Source organism: Micromesistius poutassou, assembly GCF_964030765.1.
Source record: "Micromesistius poutassou genome assembly, chromosome: 19".
Lineage (NCBI taxonomy): Eukaryota > Metazoa > Chordata > Actinopteri > Gadiformes > Gadidae > Micromesistius > Micromesistius poutassou.
Genome location: NC_140289.1, coordinates 8,674,239 through 8,686,320, shown reverse-complemented (window position 1 = coordinate 8,686,320; position 12,082 = coordinate 8,674,239). Strand labels below are relative to the sequence as shown.

At 46.0% G+C, this 12,082-nt stretch overlaps 1 protein-coding gene across 1 annotated transcript; it reads right to left on the bottom strand.

The window, feature by feature from the left end:
• Positions 1-47: 47 nt before the first annotated feature.
• LOC311364289 (adenylate cyclase type 8) lies at positions 48-11,843 on the bottom strand (the record flags this gene model as incomplete). Its single annotated transcript, XM_084484278.1, has 20 exons — positions 48-263; positions 712-914; positions 1,078-1,192; positions 1,357-1,449; positions 1,903-2,049; positions 2,221-2,379; positions 2,586-2,667; positions 2,887-3,044; positions 3,366-3,473; positions 3,661-3,865; positions 4,736-4,836; positions 5,519-5,698; positions 6,193-6,427; positions 8,397-8,555; positions 8,764-8,891; positions 9,178-9,289; positions 9,664-9,794; positions 10,001-10,150; positions 10,633-11,364; positions 11,688-11,843. The coding sequence occupies 20 exons, from the start codon at positions 11,841-11,843 to the stop codon at positions 48-50; spliced, it is 3,570 nt and encodes a 1,189-aa protein (XP_084340404.1).
• Positions 11,844-12,082: the final 239 nt, after the last annotated feature.

The window sequence follows — 12,082 nt, the reverse complement described above, 5'->3', positions numbered from 1 at the left end:
ATGTTTAGCTTGAGATGACCCCTGACCCTTACACCCTGAGAACCCCCTCAGCACTCAGCACGGCAGGGCGACACAGTTAGGTTTTGAGTAGGCGCCCTCATCTTCTCCTTGTTCCTGGCCTGCACCAGCCCAAACACCACCTCGGCCAGGGTGTGTCGAGCGCCGGACCGCCTCTTGGTGAGTCGCTCTTTGCGGGTGTTGCAGTTCCTGCTCCGCATGCTGCCGATGAAGTAGGTGCGGACCTTCCCCTTGGACTCGCTCACCTGAAACGACAGGTACAGGAGAGAGAGAGTTAGCCTCCCCTCGCCTGCAGATCCGATTTCTTTTCATTAGGGTTTTTGTAATTACGTTTGGAAGGTCTACGAGTAACTATTGACTTTACCATGGAGTCATCTTAACAGTACAAACAAGAAAATAGTCACTTGGATGTTATTTGATCCTTTTATCATTGCGTTTTTAATGTTCTGTGTGCTTGTCTTTTCCTGTTATTCTCACCGATGTGCCTTGCCACCTATGGAATTTCCCTTGTGGGACAACACTCATAAAAATTAAATTAACACTCATAAACTTGCACAGCACTGAAATGATGCATTAGCTCATTTAACTCCCTCATTAATTATAATCAGTAGCACTAGGAATGGCCCCTGTGAACATCCAAACTCATTTCCTCCAAGTTTTTCTCTCGCCGTTTCACACCATTCATCGACTCACCCCCTTGATGAAAATCTCCCCCCTCAGCTCCAGCACGAAGCCCCACTCAGCCAGTAGCTTCTTGGTGGCCTCTGGTACTTGGATGCGGCCGCTGACCCCGGTGCTGTCCATGCGGCTGGCCAGGTTCACCGTGGTGCCCCAGATGTCGTACTGTGGCTTTGTGGCCCCTATGACCCCAGCAATCACCGGCCCATGGGCGATGCCTGATCCAATACGCAATGCAGCATATGGAGAAAGGTTCAACTTTTGTTCATATGCTGAGGCAAGATGTTCATTCTTTTTTGAAAATTGTATCATGATGATGAAGACAATGTGTGTGTGTGTGTGTGTGTGTGTGTGTGTGCATGTGTGTCATCAACAACTTACCCACACGTAGCTCGAAGTTCTTGCCCGTGTGCCTGTTAATCTCCTTCAAGGTCTCCTGCATGGCTAGTGCGAATAGAACCAGCTCACTCATGTGGTTCCATTCATACCTCCTTCCCTGTGAGTGTGTGTGTGTGTGTGTGTGTGTGCGTGTGCGTGTGTGTTTGTTTAGAACAAAAGAGAAAGACGAAAGAGAAATATATGAAGACATTCAGGTGACCTTCACTGACGAGTCTACGTATTATTTCATTGGAGGCTGGTGAAAAGGTGTCATGATCCCACCTGTTTGTCTGGTGCCAGACCAGAGGCAGCCATGTAACAGCTGCCGATGGTCTTTATCTTCTCCACATAGTGAAAGTAGGACTCCTCCAGCAACTAGTCAGTAGACAAACACGAGTGATGCATGTGAACAAATTATCCGAAATACAGAGCAAACAAAGATGTACTTAGAAAATCAGGAAGGAAAATCCATTCAAGTCTATAGATTAACGATGAGTGGAGAGGGAATGGTGTATGTCGAATTAGCAATGAAGGGTATTTGTATTGAAATTAACACCTTATATGAATGGCTTTAAATGTATCGAACAACTGCCGCAATGAAGGCCTCTCTTTTACCACACACACACACACACACACACACACACACATTGATTCACGGATGGCGAAGGCATGCAATGCATGACGTTATAGACCATTGTTATGATCAGGGTCAGTTGGGTTTACCATTGTCCGTGTCCCTCTATTGGTCATGTGACCCTCCAGTCCACCTGCTAGGCTGCCCCACTTCCTGAATCACCTTCGGGGTTTGACCCCAAGGCGTTTGTTCACCTCGTCAAAGCCAGCGATGATCTCGTTCAGCAGGTGCAGGCAGTCCACCCCTTCGTGTTTGATCTCTTTCTGCTCGTAGTAGTCGTTGAAGCCAGAAATGGAGGCGAACATCACGCCCACTTCATCGTAGGACTGGGAGTAGAGCTCCTGCATGGTCCAATTAAACAATACAGTATGTTCCAGAAACATCAGGACACTTGACTGAGATATAGCGTGTTTGAAGCCAGTGTTAGGCTTGAAGAACCTGAGGTGTATGGGTTGTAGCTCAATGGTAATGGGGATGGGGACGTCATGGTTGTTGTAGTATAGGTCATGTACCTCGTCATTCTTGCCTCTCTTCAAAAAGTGTTGGGCCACGTGCGCCGGTAAAATGTTGTGTAGCAAACACGCGTTGTGTTCACGTAACTCCCTCATGTCCTCTACTTCCTGTTGGGCTTGTAGACGCCACAGGAAGTCCAGCCTGGCTGTGGCCTCCCACTAGAGAATGTTGAGACACAAGAAGAAGCAGAAGAAGAAAAAGAGACATAAACTGTGCATATACGTCACATGGCTCTAGCTGTTTTATGTTATAATCATCATGTCATCATCATCATCCCCATCATTATCATCATCATCATCATCAGTATATTAAGTTATGTTAAGTTGATAAACTAAAGCAAGTTTTAAACAGAATCCAACTGTACCTGCCGTCCATTGTAGGAAATAGCGATCAGAAACATGGCCATGAGAAGTATTGAGATTCCTTTTCTCCGCAGATAGCTAGACCTGTCGTTAAGAAGGGTAGGCAAGGTATTATGCCATATTTGGTGATAATAAGAATTGTAAGAAAAATAAACAAGACTAAAATAAGTAGTTTGTGTCTTGTCAGATGGTACTCCATTTCAACCACTCTGTCAGTTCCACTGATGCTTTTCCCAAAATGGAATTATGTTATTCCAAAACACTTAAACTGAAACTTGACTGACACCTTTGGCTGCCACTGACCCATGCAGTGTGTCTTGGCTGAGCGTGTTGAAGGCCAGGTGAATGAGGCAGCAGTTTGCAGCCACAGCCAGCAGCAACACTGCCAGCTTCAGCTGGGAGTTGAGACGCAGGAACACGGCGCAGGTCACCATGGCGATCACCCCGCTCAACACAAAGAACTGTCCGGTCGGTCGAGCAGAAGGGAGGGAGCAGAGTGGGAGAAGAGTCAAAATGAACATGGACTGTATATTTTGATTATTATATTGACGAGTTATAGTTAAACTTTCCATATTTAAAGTTGGACTTGAAACAAAAATCAAACCCCAAAAATAACAATTGTACTCTTCTTGTACTACTTGTTTTTCCTTTTTTTATGAAGTAGATTGTCTCAAAATAAATATTAGGCATTCAAAAATGGGATTATTTTATTGTGATAGTAAATGACAGTCGTCTCAAAGATACATCCAAACAGGGTGCTGGTATTATGACTGAAGACTTACCTCTGGGTAAGTGCAAAGGCTAAGTGGTGGTTGGTTGTGGGAAGCAGGGCTGTTTCTGTCTGTGACCTCAGCAACTGCTGGCTCCTTATCCATTATAATGCACCACATCTGGAATAACACAAACAAAACAAAAGAAAGTAAGCAAACATAAGAAAACTCTACATCAGATTTTCTAAACTCACTGATCCATCTCAAGTGATAAAATGCCAATTGTGAAATCTCTTCTAACATCTTTACCAACTAAATTTGCGTAGTTTGTGTGTAGGGCAGAGCCAAGCACACCACACTCTCTCACCACCATGTCGAAGGAAGCCAGGGCAAAGTGGATGGCGATGGCGGCGAGTGTGAGCAGGTTGCGTGCACTGTTGTTCTCGTGGATCCAGCAGCAGACCTGCTGTAGGACCCAGGGGGCCCGCCTGAACTCCTCGGCCAGGGCCAGCAGGAGCAGCAGGAGGTAGGCCAGCAGGAAGAGGGAGAACTGGAGAACAGCTGGGAACTGCCTGCACAGCAAAGGAACAGGTGGTGGTGGACGGAGAAAAATAAAGTTTCTTAAAAGTTTCAATAAAAAAAGCTACAAGTCAATATTTGGAGGAAAATAAACCACTGTGGTCCTCACTCCTCCCTCTCCAAACCCCGCCCAGCCTCAAAAAGCAAGGCTTGCTGAAAAGAAATGAACCAGATTCTTAATTACTGCAGAGTCTGAGCAATAAGCTAGATCCCTGTAGTATTAACGCTACTGTCCACACGACGGAATGTGTTTTTTTTCCGCATACTGTGCCTTATCATATTTAAAGCTGCAATAATTCAACTAGTTCAGCTTTAAATCACCAAGTCATAGCTGTAGTCAATGCTGATCGATAGTTATATCAATAATGTTATATTATCCTATATATTGTACAAATTAGAAATGCTGGCCAGCTGTCTTTATTTACATGAATCTTACTATCGACACTCACACTCACCCTCCCACTCACGCCGCCCAGCCAGCCGAGCTACGCTACTTTGTGTCACACAGTTGCACAGCAAGCTAAATTGTTGTTATTGTTATTTTTTAATTAATTTATTTTCCTCTTACTTGGAAGGGCTCAACCTTAAAGAGTGCGACTTTAATCATAATTCTACACACAAGGATGATTTTTTTACATAAACCCTTCACACACACAAAGGGATGTTTATTGGAAGTGTAGAGACAATGATAAGGGCACATTTTAATTTAACTTCAACATTACTTAATATTCATAAATAATATAAAATATTAGTATTTAAAGATATGTTGTTTGAGCATAACGGCAATACAAAGTGCTTAACAAGTATCGATACACAACAAGAACAATAAATAAGCTGATTGGTCAGTGCGGTTGTCTGTCTACCTAGGGGTGGGGATGAGGGCCTGGGCAGCCATGAGGAAGAGGAGCATGATGAAGGAGCAAACCAAGTTGGAGTTGAACATTTCATCTCTCATCTGGGAGAACTGGGGGGGCAGAACGAACATGAACATGTATTGACAATGACACAACTGAACGACAAAGCACACAACATATTTACACAATAGGCTCTGACACTTAAAGTACTGCTATGGGTTTAAATGCCTGTACCTTGAAGTCGTTTACAATTCAATTGTTACTTAAATTTCACATTTCATACAAAATGTGTGCTTGAAATGATGTTCAAGAAACAATAAAAAACTTAATTCAATATAATTTGTGCAATAAAACATAATAGTGCTTTAAAAGAGAGCCAAATGAAAAAAGAGACAAATGCAGAAACTACAGTAGGCAAACAAAATAATGTTGATCAAATAAATAGAATCGTGACGTGAAGCCATCAAAATTCAGGAGCGTCCCATGTAAAGTCAATGAGATCCGTCGACGGACGTGTACAGTGGGTACGAGGCGTTACTGCTAGTGGGACTGCTCCAAAAAGGAGGTTGTATCATAACCATCAATATGCAAATAATTGTTTGTTCACAATCACCCGAAGAGTGTACAGTCGCATGGCATAGCCCATTCACAGCTTAAATAGATGGAGACTCTCCTTTTATAGCATTTAGCTCCATCACCCTAGTGCCTGTCTCCAGTGTCCAGCACTCTGCCCCTGGTGCCCAAGCATGGTACTGCAGTCATTTTTTATCTCTGTAATAGCTCTGGTCTTACCTTGCTCTCGATGTGTGTGTCCTTGAAGACCAGGGTGAGGGGTGCGATGTGCTCTTGGTGCATGCGATCGCCGCTGCGCACCTGAATGGCGTGCTGGATGCGCCTGTTTATCTCTTTGGCGGTGGACTGGCGTGGGTTGGGTAGGTTGGCCAGGGATCCATTGGTGAAGGAGGCCAGGATCTGGAGGGAGGGTTCAGAGGCCTTCATCATGGGTTCATGTCAGAACATTCAATCCAATTGCTTTGAATGATGGAATGAAACTCTGGGGATGAGTTTAAATTATTGGATGATGTGCAGAGGGGATACATTTCCTTAACTGGGCCAATCCAAAGATTGAAAACATATTATAGAGTAATCAAAGGGATACAAGCACCGCCATACACATTCATTTGTCAGTTATGGATGTCATGTTGCCTCTACTTTGTATATGAAATGTATTTCAAGTGAATTTGAAAGTTGACCGATAAATCAAAGAGCTTCCCACATCTGTTCCCACAACATGCACTGCAACAAGTAAATATTTGACTGACAGGAAGGGTTACTCATTAAAAAAGCACAGTAGCACAGTGGAAAAAACAAACCCCATAAAGACCGTTGGACCTGAATCAATATTGAATAACTTAACACAATGTATGATTCTTTCCCATCTGCAGGACTTCCTGCCTGCTACCTACACAGTTCATATCGGTGATGTTCCCAAAAGGCAGCTCAGGGTTCCACGTTCGGCTCGCCTTCACGGTTTTGGTGCGCTCCGTTAGTTTGATGGGGGTCCCATTCTCTTTAGGGCAGACCAGGAAGGTGTCGATCTTGTGCTTCAGCAGGAATTCGCTCCTGTCAGCGCCGTGTCCCAGCTCAGTCTGGTACACCCCGTCCAGACAGTCCAGCGTGGCCCGAGAGATGTGGATGCGTCTGGATGAGAGAGGTAGAGGAGCAGAGTGTATGATGATGTAGTATCATGAATAGCATGCATGTAGTAGCGTATACAAAGCTTACAAATACATTCACAAAATCAGGCATAAATCACTAATTTATTAGGTAGTTGTGGTGTCCAAACCGACATACATTGAGGTTTAGATACAAGACACTGAGGAGAAAGGTGCGGTTGGGTATCTTGCTTAAGGATGCCTAGGTTAGTCAGTGTAGATCAGGGTTGTTAAAACTGCATAATAAACCAAATCTTGTATCCAGCAGTCCCTTTATGTTATAGCAACATCTTGGGGGCAAAGTGCCTGGGCCGGAAACCAAACACTGAAAGGGGCTGAGATACGCCTTGTCTCGTGTTACGTTATAGAGATATTCAACCATAGAAACTAATTTGCATTAGTGGATGATGCTTCTAGAAGGTGATTTCCTACTGTGGTGTACATGCGTTAATTTCTACAGTGGCCAGTACATAAGGTGTTGATTTGAAACCTTAACAGACATCTTTTCTAAGAACGTTGTTTTCCCTTCAGGAACAAGTGTATGACTGCTGTATGACTTTGTAGTCACTGTTAGCCATGCACATACAGATTGCCGCCTCCAGCAACATGATTGGTCAAAACAAATATGAAGGGTCTGCTTAATTATAATGGCCCTAGTTGCCTAGTTTGGATCTTGAGCCACCCAAGTTATTGTGGTAATTACAATGTGGGAGGCCAGGTGAGGCTGGTTTAAGCAGCCTCACCTGGCCCAAGTCAGACTGATTGGAGTCTGGGGCTGGCTGGGTGAGGCTGCACACCTGTTAATAATAAACGTACACAGGGTAAACCAGTGCTGTGTTCCAATATCCATACTAGCCGTACTCACTATACTTAGTTTGAGTACGTAGGGCGTTCCAATTCAGATCAGGGCGAAAAGAAGTGTACTGACCTGGATGGTGTACTCAAAATGGTCAAACCTCGATGTGTGGATCGACGTACACTTTTCGTACTCAACCGCAGCCATCTTAGCTACGTAGTGGAAGAGGTGGCGCCAGGCTGAGCCAACGTCGGTGCATTTTCCACATAGCCTGCATTAATGGAGTCCTTTTGTAGCTTTCATAGCTACTATGCATAAAGAGTTCACCATTCAAAGCGGGATGTTTATTGCGGGGGAGGAGCCGCGGCGGCAGTCGGGATCGTAATTTCGGGTTAGTGCACCATGGAGTACGATTTGGAACGACACTGACATCTGAAAATCAGCGCACTTAGTGAGTGCGGTTAGTGTACTACGTTTAAGTGTACTCATGGAAGTATGGATATTGGAACACAGCACAGACCTCACCACACACTCAGTGAGAGATCGTGCACAGCAACGTGGAGCACCAGGTGATGAACACCATTATCTGGAGGAGCCCAGTTAAAGTCACCTAGGGGGATTGAGTGGCGTGCAGCATGTACTTTGTTACACAGCAAGTGTAACATGGCCTGGTGCTCCATGTTGCCATGCAGGAGATCTCTCTGTGTGTGTGGTGATGACTACTTTAACATGTGCCATTGATTTCTCAATACACAACAGGTGTGCAGCCTCACCCAGCCCCAGAGTCCAATCAGTCTGACTCACTCAGGCCAGGTGAGGCTGCTTAAACCAGCCAATGAATATTATAAAATGTTATACCGGTTTTCTTTTTTGTGTCATTGAGACCACCTTGCTCAAGTCAAAGTCAAGTCATTGGTTTATCGAGTCCGATCCAAGATCCAAGACAAACCTTTACAGTTGTGAGTGTCCTTTGCCAGGCAATTTCAACCTGACCACATTTGCTTTAACTAATTTAAATCCTCAACGCAGAAAATGAAATCACTGAATGAAATATCACTACACTCAAACTATACCGCATAACATGAGTCTACATAACACAGCAATAGGAGCCATCATTCACAGTGGCCATCTTGTTACGGACGCAAAGCCCGGCACTCACCCAGGGATGCCTCCAGCCTCCAGCATGTTGGCGATGCCCACGTCCCAGGACCAGACGTCAAACTGCCACTTCTGCAGGCCCAGCACCCCGCACAGCACCGAGCCCGAGTGGATCCCGATGCGCATGTCCACGTCGTGGTGGAGCTGTTGCCTCACGAGCCTGAGCGGAAAACGTTAGGGATACCGTGTGTTGATTATTAGACAACTTTTTCAATGTCCCTTAATCATGTGTGTGAAGTGAATTGTTACCAGGCTACAGAAATAAAGATAAGAGTTAAGAGTTGATGTTACTCTTAGTGGAGTTATAAGGATAAGACCATGACTTGTCGTCATGGTCCTTTAGTGCAACAGATGGAAGAGGGGCTGACCGGATGGTGCTGATCATAGCCAGGCCCATTTCGACGCAGTGGCGGGCGTGGCCACGCTGGGGCTCAGGGACCCCGGACACACAGTAGTAACAGTCCCCCAGGATCTTTATCCTCATACAATGATGTTCCTGTTGGAAGATACAAAGAAACCAGCAGAGCATTGATAAGGCTGATTTGGTGAGGCCTAAATGTTATTTTATTACATTTGTTGAAATTAACTGATTAAGTTTGCTATGAGTGCGGTATCTAATAGAAAATTATTTTCTTATGTTGAAGTTCCCTCTCTTTTTTCATAAACATATTTAAGTATGCCTTCACTTTACTGGATTTCTGATTGCCCGTCTTTTTAATATCCTTATTGTAAAATCATATTATAAGCTTGTTGCCCGCTTGTCTGTAATTAAATATCCATACCTCTGCTAGCCGATCGAAGCGGCCAAACAGTTCATTGAGTACTTTGACCAGCTCCTGAGCAGAGAGGTTCATGGACAACAGGGTGAAGCCCTTGATATCAGCAAAAAGGATACTGCGGAGAAGAGAGATTTCATTAATGTGAGTGTGTGTGTGTGTGTGCGTGTGTGTGTGTGTGTGTGTGTGAATGTGCGTTTATTCAGAAAGAGAGAGAGAGAGAAAGAAAGAATGCATGTGTGTGTGTGTGTGTGCGCGCATGTCGTGTGTTTGAAAGAGAGAGAGAGAGAGGGAGAGAGAGAAAGAATGTGCATGTGTGTTTGTGTGTGTGTTTATGCACATGTGCGTGTGTGTACAGTGGTATGAGTATGTGTTTGCGTACGTGTGTATGACTGCTACTGTGTGTGCATGTGTGTTTGTGTTTGTGCATGTGTGTGTGGGTGTGTGTGTGGCCGTTTGTACGTGGGTGTGTGTGTGTGTGTGTAAATATACCTGACATCTTTGTACTGGTGGATATAGATCTTGTGAAATTCCTGTGTACTGAGCTCTTCCCCTAAAGTGCTCATATCAGCTATCATCTCCAAGGCAACGAAGGAAGGCAGGATGGAGAGCACCAGACGCTCCTGGATCAAAATAGAACACATGGGTGAATCACACAATCTATCTTGGTAAGAAAAGTAAAAGAATACATTGGTCATAAATACCAAACCAATGCAAAAAAAAAATTCTAATTCCACAACAATGTGACTGAATGTCCAAATTGGTAAGTGATAAACAATCATAGACCTATCTTATTAGAGTATGTCCCCCTCACTGGCCTCCCACCTACCTGTCTCTGGTTCTCTACCTCCAGTTTGAGGCGTCCCTCGATGCAACGGCGGGTCTCAAGAAAAACCTGCCGTTGGGAACGGTCTGTCAGATAGTGGATGAATAAGCCTGCTGTGTTCATCCCAAAGTAAAGCAGGCCTTTGGCAAACACCTGTGTGGGATAACAATTAAACACAGGAGATAATACATAACCGTACTCCGTCTAAATGACGAACAACTGATCTAGATGGGATCCAAAGTTAAATTTCTGTTCCATCAGTGTAAACCTGTATGCAGACCTTTTTCCTTATGATCACCCGCTGCAGGAGGGGATCTAAAGGCTCAGTTAGGGTTCCACGTCGACACAACGCAATGACTATGCAGACGCTTTGACGCAGTCATGAACCTCGTTGGTTCTGCATCTGGTTTTATTGAGCGGACCGATCACGGCCCTTGCTGCTGCGTGGCCTCGACGCAGGGATACAATTTTTTGGAGGCACACGTCAGGCCCTTGCGGTGGACACAAGGAGGGTCCACAAGGACGTAACGGGTCCATAAACCCCCTTGCGTTGCGTCAACGTGGAACCATAACTAAGCCTTAAGAGTAGAGGTAGAACTAAATCAAAACACCACTGTCCCCTCAGAGGATCCCACCTTTCTCAAAAGCACGGCGTCGTGGTAGCAGTGCACCGCCTCTGCTCCCAGGTGCAGTCCCGACGTGAGGGCGCCGGCGCACATGGCCCACAGCAGGGGCAGCGGCAGCAGCGTGTACGTGGCGAACAACGTGAAGAGCACGTACCACGAGGGGTCCCGCTCCAGCCCGTACACCAGCCCGCCCAGCCCCTGCGTGGTCTGGGACAGCCAGCTGGCCAGGCCGGCGTAACGGAGCCAGTGCGGCGACATGGAGGCCTTGCAGGTCAACACCACCACGCACAGGGTCACGGCGAGTGCCATAAAGAGGCCCGTGAGCCACCCGCGCAGGTGGTCCGGCGAGGCCTCCGGCACCAGCGCCAGGTACAGCACCAGGATGTGGAGCTTGGCCACGGCGTCGATGACGTTGGTGACGGCCAGCGAGGTGCGGCGCTGGTGGGACAGGTGCTGCTGGTATAGCTTCTCCAGGTCTCTGGATTTGAAGGTGTGCCTCAGGGTCGGGATGAAGACGCCGCGCACGGTGTGGCCCCAGCGCACGAAGAAGTCTGCGTCACTGACGCAGCTGCCCGCCAGTGGGCTGACGTGTGGGGTGGAGGAGCTCCGTGGGAGGGGGAACATGCGCACCGCGGAGGACCGCCGCTTGGAGCCGCGCGAGGCCTTGTCGCGGATCTGCCGGTTGATGGCCTCGATGTAGGCGTCCGTCACGAACATCTTGGGCGCGGGCTCCACGCCCACCTGCAGAGAGTTGCAAAGTTCAAATGCAGCTATATATGAACTACAACACTTTGAATCTGTTCAGGGAATTGTTCTTTATAAATCGTTTTATTCTGATCTTTCCAACTATATAGCAACAACTGTAGCTATAAGTCGAGCCACTAGAGGCTGCCCATTGGAAAAAGTGGGCGTGCAGGTTTAAGTTGTAAAGTCATACATTTATAAAACAAACACACAAAACAGGAATCACAGGACTTGATATTTTCCTTAAAATGATTTAAAGTGAGGTCTGCGGCTGTCCATCTAATGATGTGAGGTTGTTGTTTGTTGTTGTTGTTATTCACCTGGACATTAAGCTCCTTCTGGATGATGATGTGTTTCACAGCTTTTTGCCACATCATCTTTTTCCGCCGAAGCCCGGGGGACAGCGGGATGATGTGGCAGGTGGGCTCGCGAAGCTCCATGGGGCAGACCACTGTTGTCTCTGCAAAGGTCACCATGCTGATGCCCTTCAATGACCCTTCAATGCTGTAGGTCTCAGCTCAGAAGATCAAAGTAGTCTGAGCAAGAAAAAAGGGGAGACATTTTCATAAGCCATAAGTCATGTTTAGCAATGTGGCCTAGCTTTGATGTAGCATATCTACAGAGGTACACTATACTGTATAGCATAGTAGTACATTTGCTAAATTAACAGCCTAAAAGACATGGCATTATGCAGCAGTTATTTATGTTTTTTGCA